At 42.5% G+C, this 18063-nt stretch overlaps 1 protein-coding gene across 1 annotated transcript in view; it reads right to left on the bottom strand.

Annotated features, from left to right (window-relative positions):
• LOC129833889 (NLR family CARD domain-containing protein 3-like) overlaps window positions 1-18063 on the bottom strand; it is a 33988-nt gene that overhangs the window by 11647 nt on the left and 4278 nt on the right. Inside the window, exons 2-6 of the mRNA XM_055898732.1 lie at window positions 13118-13202; window positions 12766-12994; window positions 10594-12391; window positions 10134-10307; window positions 8749-8922 (exon numbers count right to left, since the gene is read on the bottom strand). Of these exons, the coding sequence (XP_055754707.1) occupies window positions 8749-8922; window positions 10134-10307; window positions 10594-12391; window positions 12766-12994; window positions 13118-13202 (2460 nt within the window). The remainder of the gene's footprint in view (window positions 1-8748; window positions 8923-10133; window positions 10308-10593; window positions 12392-12765; window positions 12995-13117; window positions 13203-18063) is intronic.

The following is an 18063-nucleotide window of genomic DNA, read 5'->3' as shown; positions in this document are numbered from 1 at the left end:
TCTATGTATGTAGATGACTCAACATGTCACTGGCTTTGAGTAAGACCAGCGTGTCTATGTATGTAGATGACTCAACATGCCACTTTGAGTAAGACCAGTGTGTCTATGTATGTAGATGACTCAACATGCCACTTTGAGTAAGACCAGTGTGTCTATGTATGTAGATGACTCAACATGCCACTTTGAGTAAGGCCAGTGTGTCTATGTATGTAGATGACTCAACATGCCACTTTGAGTAAGACCAGTGTGTCTATGTATGTAGATGACTCAACATGCCACTGGCTTTGAGTAAGACCAGTGTGTCTATGTATGTAGATGACTCAACATGTCACTGGCTTTGAGTAAGGCCAGTGTGTCTATGTATGTAGATGACTCAACATGCCACTTTGAGTAAGACCAGTGTGTCTATGTATGTAGATGACTCAACATGCCACTTTGAGTAAGGCCAGTGTGTCTATGTATGTAGATGACTCAACATGCCACTTTGAGTAAGGCCAGTGTGTCTATGTATGTAGATGACTCAACATGCCACTTTGAGTAAGGCCAGTGTGTCTATGTATGTAGATGACTCAACATGCCACTTTGAGTAAGGCCAGTGTGTCTATGTATGTAGATGACTCAACATGCCACTTTGAGTAAGGCCAGTGTGTCTATGTATGTAGATGACTCAACATGCCACTTTGAGTAAGGCCAGTGTGTCTATGTATGTAGATGACTCAACATGCCACTTTGAGTAAGGCCAGTGTGTCTATGTATGTAGATGACTCAACATGCCACTTTGAGTAAGTCCAGTGTGTCTATGTATGTAGATGACTCAACATGCCACTTTGAGTAAGGCCAGTGTGTCTATGTATGTAGATGACTCAACATGCCACTTTGAGTAAGGCCAGCGTGTCTATGTATGTGGATGACTCAACATGCCACTTTGAGTAAGACCAGTGTGTCTATGTATGTAGATGACTCAACATGCCACTTTGAGTAAGGCCAGTGTGTCTATGTATGTAGATGACTCAACATGCCACTTTGAGTAAGGCCAGTGTGTCTATGTATGTAGATGACTCAACATGCCACTTTGAGTAAGACCAGTGTGTCTATGTATGTAGATGACTCAACATGCCACTGGCTTTGAGTAAGACCAGTGTGTCTATGTATGTGGATGACTCAACATGCCACTTTGAGTAAGACCAGTGTGTCTATGTATGTAGATGACTCAACATGCCACTGGCTTTGAGTAAGACCAGTGTGTCTATGTATGTGGATGACTCAACATGCCACTTTGAGTAAGACCAGTGTGTCTATGTATGTAGATGACTCAACATGCCACTTTGAGTAAGGCCAGTGTGTCTATGTATGTAGATGACTCAACATGCCACTTTGAGTAAGGCCAGTGTGTCTATGTATGTAGATGACTCAACATGCCACTTTGAGTAAGACCAGTGTGTCTATGTATGTAGATGACTCAACATGCCACTGGCTTTGAGTAAGACCAGTGTGTCTATGTATGTGGATGACTCAACATGCCACTTTGAGTAAGACCAGTGTGTCTATGTATGTAGATGACTCAACATGCCACTGGCTTTGAGTAAGACCAGTGTGTCTATGTATGTGGATGACTCAACATGCCACTTTGAGTAAGACCAGTGTGTCTATGTATGTAGATGACTCAACATGCCACTTTGAGTAAGACCAGTGTGTCTATGTATGTAGATGACTCAACATGCCACTGGCTTTGAGTAAGACCAGTGTGTCTATGTATGTGGATGACTCAACATGCCACTGGCTTTGAGTAAGGCCAGTGTGTCTATGTATGTAGATGACTCAACATGCCACTTTGAGTAAGGCCAGTGTGTCTATGTATGTAGATGACTCAACATGCCACTGGCTTTGAGTAAGGCCAGTGTGTCTATGTATGTGGATGACTCAACATGCCACTTTGAGTAAGGCCAGTGTGTCTATGTATGTAGATGACTCAACATGCCACTTTGAGTAAGGCCAGTGTGTCTATGTATGTAGATGACTCAACATGCCACTTTGAGTAAGACCAGTGTGTCTATGTATGTAGATGACTCAACATGCCACTGGCTTTGAGTAAGACCAGTGTGTCTATGTATGTGGATGACTCAACATGCCACTTTGAGTAAGACCAGTGTGTCTATGTATGTAGATGACTCAACATGCCACTGGCTTTGAGTAAGACCAGTGTGTCTATGTATGTGGATGACTCAACATGCCACTTTGAGTAAGACCAGTGTGTCTATGTATGTAGATGACTCAACATGCCACTTTGAGTAAGACCAGTGTGTCTATGTATGTAGATGACTCAACATGCCACTGGCTTTGAGTAAGACCAGTGTGTCTATGTATGTGGATGACTCAACATGCCACTGGCTTTGAGTAAGGCCAGTGTGTCTATGTATGTAGATGACTCAACATGCCACTTTGAGTAAGGCCAGTGTGTCTATGTATGTAGATGACTCAACATGCCACTGGCTTTGAGTAAGGCCAGTGTGTCTATGTATGTGGATGACTCAACATGCCACTTTGAGTAAGGCCAGTGTGTCTATGTATGTAGATGACTCAACATGCCACTGGCTTTGAGTAAGGCCAGTGTGTCTATGTATGTAGATGACTCAACATGCCACTTTGAGTAAGGCCAGTGTGTCTATGTATGTAGATGACTCAACATGCCACTTTGAGTAAGGCCAGTGTGTCTATGTATGTAGATGACTCAACATGCCACTTTGAGTAAGACCAGTGTGTCTATGTATGTAGATGACTCAACATGCCACTTTGAGTAAGGCCAGTGTGTCTATGTATGTAGATGACTCAACATGCCACTTTGAGTAAGGCCAGTGTGTCTATGTATGTAGATGACTCAACATGCCACTTTGAGTAAGACCAGTGTGTCTATGTATGTGGATGACTCAACATGCCACTTTGAGTAAGGCCAGTGTGTCTATGTATGTAGATGACTCAACATGCCACTTTGAGTAAGACCAGTGTGTCTATGTATGTAGATGACTCAACATGTCACTGGCTTTGAGTAAGACCAGCGTGTCTATGTATGTAGATGACTCAACATGCCACTTTGAGTAAGACCAGTGTGTCTATGTATGTAGATGACTCAACATGCCACTTTGAGTAAGACCAGTGTGTCTATGTATGTAGATGACTCAACATGCCACTTTGAGTAAGGCCAGTGTGTCTATGTATGTAGATGACTCAACATGCCACTTTGAGTAAGACCAGTGTGTCTATGTATGTAGATGACTCAACATGCCACTGGCTTTGAGTAAGACCAGTGTGTCTATGTATGTAGATGACTCAACATGTCACTGGCTTTGAGTAAGGCCAGTGTGTCTATGTATGTAGATGACTCAACATGCCACTTTGAGTAAGACCAGTGTGTCTATGTATGTGGATGACTCAACACGCCACTTTGAGTAAGGCCAGTGTGTCTATGTATGTGGATGACTCAACACGCCACTTTGAGTAAGGCCAGTGTGTCTATGTATGTGGATGACTCAACACGCCACTTTGAGTAAGGCCAGTGTGTCTATGTATGTAGATGACTCAACATGTCACTTTGAGTAAGACCAGTGTGTCTATGTATGTAGATGACTCAACATGCCACTTTGAGTAAGACCAGCGTGTCTATGTATGTAGATGACTCAACATGCCACTGGCTTTGAGTAAGGCCAGTGTGTCTATGTATGTGGATGACTCAACATGCCACTTTGAGTAAGGCCAGTGTGTCTATGTATGTAGATGACTCAACATGTCACTGGCTTTGAGTAAGGCCAGTGTGTCTATGTATGTAGATGACTCAACATGCCACTGGCTTTGAGTAAGACCAGTGTGTCTATGTATGTAGATGACTCAACATGTCACTGGCTTTGAGTAAGGCCAGTGTGTCTATGTATGTAGATGACTCAACATGCCACTTTGAGTAAGGCCAGTGTGTCTATGTATGTAGATGACTCAACATGCCACTTTGAGTAAGGCCAGTGTGTCTATGTATGTAGATGACTCAACACGTCACTTTGAGTAAGGCCAGCGTGTCTATGTATGTAGATGACTCAACATGTCACTGGCTTTGAGTAAGGCCAGTGTGTCTATGTATGTAGATTACTCAACATGCCACTTTGAGTAAGGCCAGTGTGTCTATGTATGTAGATGACTCAACATGCCACTTTGAGTAAGGCCAGTGTGTCTATGTATGTAGATGACTCAACATGTCACTGGCTTTGAGTAAGGCCAGTGTGTCTATGTATGTGGATGACTCAACATGCCACTTTGAGTAAGGCCAGTGTGTCTATGTATGTGGATGACTCAACACGTCACTTTGAGTAAGGCCAGTGTGTCTATGTATGTGGATGACTCAACACGTCACTTTGAGTAAGGCCAGTGTCCAGTGTGTCTATGTATGTAGATGACTCAACATGCCACTGGCTTTGAGTAAGGCCAGTGTGTCTATGTATGTAGATGACTCAACATGCCACTGGCTTTGAGTAAGGCCAGTGTGTCTATGTATGTAGATGACTCAACATGCCACTGGCTTTGAGTAAGGCCAGCGTGTCTATGTATGTGGATGACTCAACATGCCACTTTGAGTAAGGCCAGTGTGTCTATGTATGTAGATGACTCAACATGTCACTGGCTTTGAGTAAGGCCAGTGTGTCTATGTATGTGGATGACTCAACATGCCACTGAGTAAGGCCAGTGTGTCTATGTATGTAGATGACTCAACATGCCACTGGCTTTGAGTAAGGCCAGTGTGTCTATGTATGTAGATGACTCAACATGCCACTTTGAGTAAGGCCAGTGTGTCTATGTATGTGGATGACTCAACATGCCACTTTGAGTAAGGCCAGTGTGTCTATGTATGTAGATGACTCAACATGCCACTTTGAGTAAGGCCAGTGTGTCTATGTATGTAGATGACTCAACATGCCACTTTGAGTAAGGCCAGCGTGTCTATGTATGTAGATGACTCAACATGCCACTGGCTTTGAGTAAGGCCAGTGTGTCTATGTATGTAGATGACTCAACATGTCACTGGCTTTGAGTAAGGCCAGTGTGTCTATGTATGTAGATGACTCAACATGCCACTTTGAGTAAGGCCAGTGTGTCTATGTATGTAGATGACTCAACATGCCACTTTGAGTAAGGCCAGTGTGTCTATGTATGTGGATGACTCAACATGCCACTTTGAGTAAGGCCAGTGTGTCTATGTATGTAGATGACTCAACATGCCACTTTGAGTAAGGCCAGTGTGTCTATGTATGTAGATGACTCAACATGCCACTGGCTTTGAGTAAGGCCAGTGTGTCTATGTATGTAGATGACTCAACATGCCACTTTGAGTAAGGCCAGTGTGTCTATGTATGTAGATGACTCAACATGCCACTGGCTTTGAGTAAGGCCAGTGTGTCTATGTATGTAGATGACTCAACATGCCACTTTGAGTAAGGCCAGTGTGTCTATGTATGTAGATGACTCAACATGTCACTGGCTTTGAGTAAGACCAGTGTGTCTATGTATGTGGATGACTCAACATGCCACTGGCTTTGAGTAAGGCCAGAGTGTCTATGTATGTAGATGACTCAACATGCCACTTTGAGTAAGGCCAGTGTGTCTATGTATGTAGATGACTCAACATGTCACTTTGAGTAAGGCCAGTGTGTCTATGTATGTAGATGACTCAACATGCCACTTTGAGTAAGGCCAGTGTGTCTATGTATGTAGATGACTCAACATGCCACTGGCTTTGAGTAAGGCCAGTGTGTCTATGTATGTAGATGACTCAACATGCCACTTTGAGTAAGACCAGTGTGTCTATGTATGTAGATGACTCAACATGCCACTGGCTTTGAGTAAGGCCAGTGTGTCTATGTATGTAGATGACTCAACATGCCACTTTGAGTAAGACCAGTGTGTCTATGTATGTGGATGACTCAACATGCCACTTTGAGTAAGGCCAGTGTGTCTATGTATGTGGATGACTCATCACTAAACACGTCAGCTACTACAGCGACTGAAATGACAGAAACACTCAACAAAGAGCTGCAGTTAGTTTCAGAGTGGGTGGCAAGGAATAAGTTAGCCCTAAATATTTATAAAACTAAAAACATTGTATTTGGGACAAATCACTCACTAAAACTTAAACCTCAACTAAATATTGTAATAAATCATGTGGAAATTGAGCAAGTTGAGGTGACTAAACTGCTTGGAGTAACACTAGATTGTAACCTGTCATGGTCAAAACATATTGATACAACAGTAGCTAAGATGGGGAGAAGTCTGTCCATAATAAAGCACTGCTCTGCCTTCTTAACAACACTATCAACAAGGCAGGTCCTACAGGCCCTAGTTTCTACCTTCTTAACAACACTATCAACAAGGCAGGTCCTACAGGCCCTAGTTTTTACCTTCTTAACAACACTATCAACAAGGCAGGTCCTACAGGCCCTAGTTTTTACCTTCTTAACAACACTATCAACAAGGCAGGTCCTACAGGCCCTAGTTTCTACCTTCTTAACAACACTATCAACAAGGCAGGTCCTACAGGCCCTAGTTTCTACCTTCTTAACAACACTATCAACAAGGCAGGTCCTACAGGCCCTAGTTTCTGCCTTCTTAACAACACTATCAACAAGGCAGGTCCTACAGGCCCTAGTTTCTACCTTCTTAACAACACTATCAACCAGGCAGGTCCTACAGGCCCTAGTTTCTACCTTCTTAACAGCACTATCAACAAGGCAGGTCCTACAGGCCCTAGTTTCTACCTTAACAACACTATCAACAAGGCAGGTCCTACAGGCCCTAGTTTCTACCTTCTTAACAACATCAACCAGGCAGGTCCTACAGGCCCTAGTTTCTACCTTCTTAACAACACTATCAACAAGGCAGGTCCTACAGGCCCTAGTTTCTACCTTCTTAACACCACTATCAACAAGGCAGGTCCTACAGGCCCTAGTTTCTACCTTCTTAACAACACTATCAACAAGGCAGGTCCTACAGGCCCTAGTTTCTACCTTCTTAACAACACTATCAACAAGGCAGGTCCTACAGGCCCTAGTTTCTACCTTCTTAACAACACTATCAACAAGGCAGGTCCTACAGGCCCTAGTTTCTACCTTAACAACACTATCAACAAGGCAGGTCCTACAGGCCCTAGTTTCTACCTTCTTAACAACACTATCAACACGGCAGGTCCTACAGGCCCTAGTTTCTACCTTCTTAACAACACTATCAACAAGGCAGGTCCTACAGGCCCTAGTTTCTACCTTCTTAACAACACCATCAACAAGGCAGGTCCTACAGGCCCTAGTTTCTACCTTCTTAACAACACTATCAACCAGGCAGGTCCTACAGGCCCTAGTTTTTACCTTCTTAACAACACTATCAACAAGGCAGGTCCTACAGGCCTTAGTTTCTACCTTCTTAACAACACTATCAACAAGGCAGGTCCTACAGGCCCTAGTTTCTACCTTCTTAACAACACTATCAACAAGGCAGGTCCTACAGGCCCTAGTTTCTACCTTCTTAACAACACTATCAACAAGGCAGGTCCTACAGGCCCTAGTTTCTACCTTCTTAACAACACTATCAACAAGGCAGGTCCTACAGGCCCTAGTTTTTACCTTCTTAACAACACTATCAACAAGGCAGGTCCTACAGGCCCTAGTTTCTACCTTCTTAACAGCACTATCAACAAGGCAGGTCCTACAGGCCCTAGTTTCTACCTTCTAAACAACACTATCAACAAGGCAGGTCCTACAGGCCCTAGTTTCTACCTTCTTAACAACACTATCAACAAGGCAGGTCCTACAGGCCCTAGTTTCTACCTTCTTAACAACACTATCAACAAGGCAGGTCCTACAGGCCCTAGTTTTTACCTTCTTAACAGCACTATCAACAAGGCAGGTCCTACAGGCCCCAGTTTTATCGATTCTTGACTACTGTTCAGTCGTGTGGTCAGGTGCCACAAAAAAGCATTTAGGAAAGTTGCAATTGGCTCAGAACAGGGCAGCACGGATGGCCCTTGGATGTACACAGAGAGCTAACATTAATAATATGCATGTCAATCTCTCCTGGCTGAAAGTGGAGGAGAGATTGACTTCATCACTGCCAGTATTTGTAAAACGTGCTGACATTCTGAATGTACCGAGCTGTCTTTTTAAACAACTAGCTCACAGCTCAGACACCCATGTATACCCCACAAGACATGCCACAAGAGGTCTCTTCACAGTCCCCAAGTCCAGAACAGACTATGGGAGGTGCACAGTACTACATAGAGCCATGACTACATGGAACTCTATTCCACAGTACTACATAGAGCCATGACTACATGGAACTCTATTCCACAGTACTACATAGAGCCATGACTACATGGAACTCTATTCTACATCAAGTAACTGATGCAAGCAGTAAAATTAGATTTAAAAAACGGATTAAAAAACCACCTTATGGAACAGCGGGGCCTGTAAAGAGATACACACACACACACACACACACACACACACACACACGATAAACATGGATTTAGTACTGTAGATATGTGGTAGGGGCCTGAGGGCACACAGTGTGTTGTGAAATCTGTGAATGTATTGTAATGTTGTAAAATTATATAAACTGGCTTAATTTTGCTGGACCCCAGGAAGAGTAGCTGCTGCTATAGCAGGAACTAATGGGGATCTATAATAAATACAATACAAATACTTGTTGACCAACATGAATACTGACCTCAGAGTCTCCAGTTTACAGTGGGGATTCCCCAGTCCAGCAGAGAGCAGCTTCACTCCTGAATCCTTCAGGTCATTGTTACTCAGATCCAGCTCTCTCAGGTGTGAGGGGTTTGACTCCAAAGCTGAGACCAGAGAAGCACAGCCTTCCTCTGTGACTAGACAGCCTGACAGCCTGACAAAGATTCAAATCATATTAAAATACACTGCTATACTTTGGTGGTGAAAATAGAGTGGCAGTATATTTTTTCAACATTTTCAGATACATCAGTGTCCTGAAACCGGACAAATCTATTCATAAATTAATGTATCATTATTAGAAATGACAAATGATCAAAGTATTGTTGTCTTGTCGAGAGAAAAATGTATAGTACAAATATTATAGTAGACTGACCAGACCAGTTTAAAAAGCAGTATCAGTCAAAAGACAGACAGTGAGGTATCAGATTTAGATTGTATTGAGTAAACAATCCACACCATATCTATAATGACAGTGAGGTATCAGATTTAGATTGTATTGAGTAAACAGTCCACACCATATCTATAATGACAGTGAGGTATCAGATTTAGATTGTATTGAGTAAACAGTCCACACCATATCTATAATGACAGTGAGGTATCAGATTTAGATTGTATTGAGTAAACAGTCCACACCATATCTATAATGACAGTGAAGAAAACATTTTAAATGTTGCTCTATACTCCAATAGTTTGGATTTCAGATCAAATGTTTCATATGAGGTGACAGTATATAATGTCACCTTTTATTTGAGGGTATTTTAATACATATCTGTTTCACCATTTAGAAATGAAAACACTTTATGTATCTAGTCCCCCTATTTGAAGAAGTCATAAGTATTCTGACCAATTAACTCATAGTGTATTAAAGTAGTCAAAAGTGTAGTATTTGGTCTGATATTCCTTTAATGCAGTGACAACATCAAGCCTGTGACTCAAACTAGTTGATTGTACTTGCAGTGTGTTTTGGTTGTTTTTCCCAATATTAAAATGGTGGATGATGACTGGAGTAATTTTCTTTATAAGTGAATAGATAACAGGTTTCTAAACCACTAAATTAATCCTGATGATGCCATGATTAAGAAAAATCATGAACGAATCATGAATAATAATGAGTGAGAAAGTTACAGAGGATACAACAAAACATACTAACCTCTCAACATTAACCTCAAATAGAAGGTAACATTCTGTACTGTCACCTAATATGAAACATTATATCTCAAATCCAAAATGCTGGAGCATAATACCAAATGTAAAACTGTAAGCTTCACTGTACAAACACATGTGGTGTGGACTATGTGTGTCTGGTAAACACATGTGGATCTGGTGAACAGTTATCACTTGTTGACCAACTACAGGAATACTGACCTCAGAGTCTCCAGTTTACAGTGGGGATTCCCCAGTCCAGCAGAGAGCAGCTTCACTCCTGAATCCTTCAGGTTATTGTTACTCAGATCCAGCTCTCTCAGGTGTGAGGGGTTTGACTTCAGAGCTGAGACCAGAGAAGCACAGCCTTTCTCTGTGACTCCACAGCCTGACAGCCTGACAAAGAGATCATCATGACTTCACAAACACACTGTTAATTTAACACCAGTAGTGTAGAAGGACAATGGTAGATGCATTTGGTTTATTCTCTCAAACAACATATAGATTCATCTTCCGTCTCCTAGAACTGTATGGTCATAATGTTATACTAATGTGAAAATCAATGCATTTATTCAATATGTTTTTCAATATAATATTAAATACATATTATAACACATACTCTTCTATAAACTGAATATTTCTTCCTGATGATTAGTTCTTATATGTCATTTTATTTACTCACAGAACATCTCTGGAGGCTTTGACCACTGGCAGCAGCCTCAGAAGACCTTCCTCTGATCTGGAGTATTTCTTCAGGTCAAACACATCCAGCTCCTTTTCTGAAGTCAGCAACACAAAGACCAGAGCTGACCACTGTGCAGGTGACAGTTTGGCTTCTGAGAGACTTCCTGATCTCAGGTAGCTTTGGATCTCCTCCACTAGAGAATGGTCATTCAGTTCATTCAGACAGTGGAACAGATTGATGCTCCTCTCTGGAGAGAGATTCTCCCTGATCTTCTCCTTGATGTATTTGACTGTTTCTTCATGGGTCTGTGAGCTGCTTCTTGTCTCTGTCAGTAGACCTCGTAAGTGCTTCTGATTGGACTCCAGTGAGAGGCCCAGAAGGAAGCGGAGGAAAAGGTCCAGGTTTCCCGTCTCACTTTGTAAGGCTTTATCCACAGCACTCTTGTAGACAGAAACTTTACGCCTTTGTTTGATCCTCACAGAAAAGTTCCTGGACGTTGATTGCAGTTTGTCCATTAGATTCTCATTGTTGTTGATGAATGAGAGGAACACATATACAGCAGCCAGAAACTCCTGAATGCTCAGATGAACAAAGCAGTACACCGTGTCCTGGTACAGCCCACGTTCCTCTTTAAAGATCTGTGTGCACAATCCTGAGTACACTGAGGCTTCACTGACATCAATGCCAGCCTCTTTCAGGTCTTCTTCATAGAAAATCAGATTGCCATTCACAAGCTGTTGAAAAGCCAGTTTTCCCAGTGACAGAATGCTCTCTTTATTCCAGTGTGGACCTGTCTCTTCTTTCCCAAGATACTTTTCATTCTTCTGTTTGGTATGAAACACCACAAGGTGTGTGTACATCTCAGTCAGAGTCTTGGGCATCTCTTCTTTCTTATGTTTCAGCATGTGTTGAAGGACTGTTGCAGAAATCCAACAGAAGACTGGAATGTGGCACATGATGTGGAGGCTCCTTGATTTCTTTATGTGTGATATGATTCTGCTGGCCAGGTCCTCATCACTGAATCTCTTCCTGAAGTACTCCTCCTTCTGTGGGTCATTGAACCCTCGTACCTCTGTCACCTGGTCAACACACCCTGAAGGAATCTTATTGGCTGCTGCAGGTCGGGTAGTTATCCAGAGGAGAGCAGAGGGAAGCAGATTTCCCTTGATGAGATTTGTCAGCAGAACATCCACGGAGGTTGACTCTGTGACGTCCCAACAGATCTTGTTCTTCTGGAAGTCTAGGGGCAGTCGGCACTCATCCAGACCATCAAAGATGAACAGAACTTTGTACTTGTTGTAGTTGGAGATTCCTGATTGTTTGGTTTCCATTGAGAAGTGATTGAGGAGTTCAATGAAAGTGTGTTTGTCCCCTTTCATCAAATTCAGCTCCCGGAAAGGGAATGAAAATACAAATTGGACATCCTGATTTGCTTTTCCTTCAGCCCAGTCCAGAATGAACTTCTGCACAGAGACTGTTTTTCCAATGCCAGCGACTCCCTTTGTCAGCACAGTTCTGATAGGTTTGTCTTGTCCAGTTAAGGGTTTGAAGATGTCGTTACATTTGACTGCAGTCTCTGGTCTTGCTTGTTTCCTGGTTGTTGTCTCAATCTGTCTCAGCTCATGTTCATTATTGACCTCTCCTGTTCCACCCTCTGTGATGTAGAGCTCTGTGTAGATCTTATTGAGAAGTGTTGGGTTTCCTTGTTTAGCGATCCCCTCAAATACACATTGAAACTTCTTCTTTAAATTAGATTTGAGTTCACGTTGGCAAATCACAGCAAGCTCATCTGAATCTAGAAATACCACAGAGGATATTAATATTACGTCTGTTTTAATGCCTACAGTATTGTAGGACTGTTATAAAGTTTTACATTATAATAATTGATTCTCTTAACTGACTGTATAAATGTGTAAATGTTTTCATAATGCATTACAGACTGGTGTGACTGATTATATTATTATTGGTATTATTGATGGTATTATTAATGTTGTCTCTCTCTCTAAATTAATCACCACAACACATCCCTGCTGCTACTTGATGAGGTCACTAGGTGTTGTGTTAAGGCTCCTACAATATCATTGAGTTACACAGCTACTTTAGCTGTACTTTAGCTACAGCTTTTAAATGTTATAAAACAGCAATCAACATGAGGCAGACAGGTCTTACATTTCTCCAGTGTGTCAGCAAGCTCCTTCTGGTTCATTTTCCTCAGGACGTGCAGTGTGATCTTCAGAGCCCCCTCTCTGGCACTGCTCTCCTGCTTCTCATCTTCAGCATCCACCACTTCCTTATCCTGCTTCTGACTCTCAAAGCCTTCTGGGAGTTCTGGACTAAGAATCCTCTTGAACATCTTCAGCTCGTTCTTCACAAATGTCATAATTTTCTCTTCAAGCAACTGGAATAAATTAAGTAAATGAGTTAAGCAAGAGAATAAATGCTTTCTCATCAACATATTAATGATTGATTGACAGATCAACTTTCCTTGAGGTAAACAAATGTACATAACAGGACCACATACACTGAATATGGAGGCCAGGTCTGTTTGGTGACTCTGGGAAGACTGACCACTGAGAATCTCTGACTCTGATCTCTCCTGTTGGTTTCTGTGGACAAAACATGAGATTACATCTCCTCATCCAGGGAGTGCACACACACACACACACACACACACACACACACACACACACACACACACACACACACACACACAGGGAGAGAATATTGTGTTTGTTTAATATTGTTTTAGGACTATGAAAATGGACAAAGGATTAGCCTATGGATTAGACTTGTCACTCTTCATGGACACACAGCTGGGTACAGGGGAGGCTGGTCTCTCCTGCTTGATTGGACTTCAACACAACAGAGACAAACATTACATCTCTCATCTACTCTGAGCTCTGATGGGGAAACAGAAGAAGAGTTTCATTCCAAAAAGCTATATATCCATTTTCAGAAATGTTCGTAAATTAGCTTTTATTCTTTAAAGAAGTTATGTTTATGTTAAGTTATGTGTTTTGCTAAATGAGGAGACGGAACGTGGGTACCTGCTTCTATAAACCAATTAGGAGATGGCACGTGGGTACCTGCTTCTATAAACCAATGAGGAGATGGCACGTGGGTACCTGCTTCTATAAACCAATGAGGAGATGGCACGTGGGTACCTGCTTCTATAAACTAATGAGGAGATGGCACGTGGGTACCTGCTTCTATAAACCAATGAGGAGATGGCACGTGGGTACCTGCTTCTATAAACCAATGAGGAGATGGCACGTGGGTACCTGCTTCTATAAACCAATGAGAAGGCACATGGCTACCTGCTTCTATAAACCAATGAGGAGATGGTACGTGGGTACCTTTTTCTATAAACCAATGAGAAGGCACGTGGGTACCTGCTTCTATAAACCAATGAGGAGATGCAGAGCGAACTGCGTCACAAATAGAACTGACTTCTAGACGCTCGTTGGCGCGCGCGAGCAGTGTGTAATTTTTAATAACGAAATTCATTTAGCGACGCGAGCGTTGTAGTCAGCCCCGCTAAAAGGCTGGTGTCGTTACTCTGCCTTCTCCGGGGGCTTGTTGAGGTAAATTTACTAACCGGGAGGGTTGAATGATGTAATTTATTGGTGGGCTGGAAGACGCACTCTTGTCTTTTCTATTCCGAGGTTGTTTACTCGCAATATCAGATATTAAGAAGTTTTTTATAATGAATGTATACTGAGGTTGAGGTTCTGACTAGTGATTATTTACCCGGTGTTCAATACCTGCTATTGAGGCGCCCTGAAAATAATATTCAAAAGATTGGTCCTTGGACACAGAGGGGTTAAACACTAAAGTTACCGTCCATCTAGTAAAGAGAGGAGAACCGGACAGGGGTAATCAGCATCCGTCAACGAGAGAATCATGTATTGTTAGCTAAGTTAACTAGGATGCTGCTGGTATAGTAGCTAGCTAGCTTACCGAGCTGTACCGACTAGCTTGGCTAGCTAGCTGGTCGTTCTGTACCTCGTCTCGATGAAAATGACGAATCCGGTGAACCACGAAATGAAACAAGGATAGAGAGTGAAAAGGATCTGGCTACATTCATACTGTCCCTGACCGTAAAGAAAAAAGCAAATTGAACAATAAACTTCGGTGTCTCAACACTGTAGTGAACTCCGTCTTTATTCCCCAAGATCACCTCAGCCAACTCTGCGCGTAACCGGACAATATGCTTGGCGCCACACCGTACGGGGACGCGGACAGATCTGTACATGGACGCGGACAGATCTGTACGGGGACGCGGACAGTTCTGTACGGTGACGCGGACAGTTCCAGAACGCGGACATAAGCAGTGCAACACAACTAAACCTAGTCTTTGCAGTGGGTTACATTAGTAATATTCATTTTTTATTATTATGTTAAACAAACATTCTATGTTTTTTTATAACAATGTTTTGAGATCTGGGCCCATATCGCCAATGTGTCTCAGAGTAGAAAATTGGTCGTATAAGTGCTGAGAATAAAGACATTTTACACTTATGGGTATAAATTAAAGCTATGCATGAAGTCTCTAGTCCCACCTAGTCAGCAGATATTTAGGACACCTTGTGAGCTGTCCTAAGTAGTTAAGAGTTAACAGCAGGTGTCTTGATAATACTATAGAATAATGCAGTGAGTCAGTGGTTCCTGAGCCACATGTAATTGCTTTGTAGTAGTTAAAAATAATGTTTTATATTTCTATATGATCAATCTATAAATAATATAGACCTACATGCAACAGTGTGTGTTGTGCTTTTGGCAATGATTTATGTATAATAATTATGTATAACAAGCGATACCATGTATGTCTGCATAGCACTTTGTCTTCATTTTGGCAGATGAACTCATGCTTATTTCTGAAGATTAACTCAGGTTTTCACCCAGTGGCTAAGGAATTGGAGCTGTGGCAGGAGTTGGACCTGTGGCCGAAAGGTGGCTGGTTTGAATCCCGGGCTGGGCGCTGGAAAAAACAGGAGGAATTGATCTGACCACTGGAGGGCTGCTGGGTTCACATCCTCAAAACATGAACCTTTTGTTGATCAGAACTCAAGAGGTTCTTCACTGAACCCAAAAATATATATCACTTTTAGTGGTTCCATATATTAAGGAAGTGATAGAAGCCTTTTTGGTTCTATAAGGAACATTATTTTCTAGGAGTGTAAAATAAAACGTTTATCTTTTGATTATTTAATTATCTACATCATGTTACTTCAAGTTGTCCCTTTGGAGCGCAACATCACATTGTTAAAAAATTATCCTAAATTGGGCATGGCTATAAATTGGGCAATTGAAGGCATCTAGGGCGTAATATGTGTTAGATGAATATGAACATTGTACGCAACGTTGTAGGAAACATTATTGGCAAGGGACTTGATGCCATCAGAATTGGTCAAAAAAAATATGCATTCCATTATATTAGGCAATAATTCAATCGAATAAAATCTAATTGTATTAGTCACATGCGCCGAATACAACAGGTGTAGACCTTACAGTGAAATGCTTACTTACGAGCCCATAAAACAATGCAGGTAAATAAAAAATACGATTAAGAATAAGAAATAAAAGGAACAAATAATTAAAGAGCAGCAGGAAAATAACAATAGTGAGACTATATCCAGGCGGGTACCGGTACATAGTCAGTGTGGAGGCTATATACAGGGGGTACCGGTACAGAGTAAATGTGGAGACTATATACAGGTGGGTACCAGTACAGAGTCAATGTGGAGGCTATATACAGGTGGGTACCGGTACAGAGTCAATGTGTAGGCTATATACAGGGGGTACCGGTACATAGTCAGTTTGGAGGCTATATACAGGGGGTACCGGTACAGAGTAAATGTGGAGGCTATATACTGGTGGGTACCGGTACAGAGTCAATGTGGAGACTACATACAGGTGGGTACCGGTACAGAGTCAATGTGGAGACTATATACAGGTGGGTACCGGTACAGAGTCAATGTGGAGACTACATACAGGCGGGTACCGGTACAAAGTCAATGTGTGGGGGCACCGGTTAGTTGAGGTAATATGTACATGTAGGTACAGTTATTAAAGTGATTAGATGATAACAGCGAGTAGCAGTGGTGTAAAATGGGGGGGGCAATGCAAATAGTCTGGGTAGGCATTTGATTAGATGTTCAGTCAGGAGTCTTATGGCTTGGGGGTAGAAGCTGTTTAGAAGCCTCTTGGACCTAGACTTGGCACTCCGGTACCATTTTCCGTGCAATAGCAGAGAGAACAGTCTATGACTAGGGTGGCTGGAGTCTTTGACAATTTTTAGGGCCTTCCTCTGACACCGCCTGGTATAGAGGTCCTGGATGGCAGGAAGCTTGTCCCCAGTGATGTACTGGACTGTACACATTACCCTCTCTAGTGCCTTGCGGTCGGAGGCCAAGCAGTTTCCATACCAGGCAGGGATGCAACCAGCCAGGATGCTCTCGATGGTGCAGCTGTAGAACCTTTTGAGGATCTGAGGACCCATGCCAAATCTTTTCAGTCTCCTGAGGGGGAATAGGTTTTGTCGTTCCCTCTTCCCAACTGTCTTGGTGTGTTTGGACCATGTTAGTTTGTTGGTGATGTGGATGCCAAGGAACTTGAAGCTCTCAACCTGCTCCACTTCAGCCCCGTCGATGAGAATGGGGGAGTGCTCGGTCCTCTTTTTCCTGTAGTCCACAATGATCTCCTTAGTCTTTATGTTGAGGGTTAGGTTGTTATCCTGGCACCACCCGGCCAGGTCTCTGACCTCCTCCCTATAGGCTGTCTCGTCGTTGTCGGTGATCAGGCCTACCACTGTTGTGTCATTGTCAAACTTAATGATGGTGTTGGAGTCGTGCCTGGCCGTGCAGTCATGAGTGAACAGGGAGTACAGAAGGGGACTGAGCACGCACCCCTGAGGGTCCCCTGTGTTGAGGATCAGCGTGGCAGATGTGTTGTTACCTACCCTCACCACCTGGGGGCGGCCTGTCAGAAAGTCCAGGATCCAGTTGCAGAGGGAGGTGTTTAGTCCCAGGATCCTTAGCTTAGTGATGAGCTTTGAGGGCACTATGTTGTTGAATGCTGATCTGTAGTCAGTGAATAGCATTCTCACATAGGTGTTCCTTTAGTCCAGGTGGGAAAGGGCAGTGTGGAGTGCAATAGAGATTGCATCTGTAGATCTTTTAGGGCGGTGTGCAAATTGGAGTGGATCTTGCGTTTCTGGGATAATGGTGTTGATGTGAGCCACATTTTTTGTTCAATCAATCAATTGATTTATCTTTTGCTACTTGTAGGCTACTGTCTGTAATTTGTCTCAATATATTTTATGATGTGTAGCCTAACGTGATTTAGTGCATTTTTATTGGGTAAGCATTAGAATAAGGCGCCTCAATATTTGCAGCCATAGGTGGTAATATTCCTCGAGGTGCTGATCCGTCATCAGTATTGTGAAATAATTATAATGTTAATCCT

The sequence above is a fragment of the Salvelinus fontinalis genome, chromosome 34 (genome assembly GCF_029448725.1).
Source record: "Salvelinus fontinalis isolate EN_2023a chromosome 34, ASM2944872v1, whole genome shotgun sequence".
NCBI classification, from domain to species: Eukaryota; Metazoa; Chordata; class Actinopteri; order Salmoniformes; family Salmonidae; genus Salvelinus; species Salvelinus fontinalis.
Note: the sequence above shows the minus strand (reverse complement) of the source record. Positions and strands in the feature narration are given on the sequence as shown.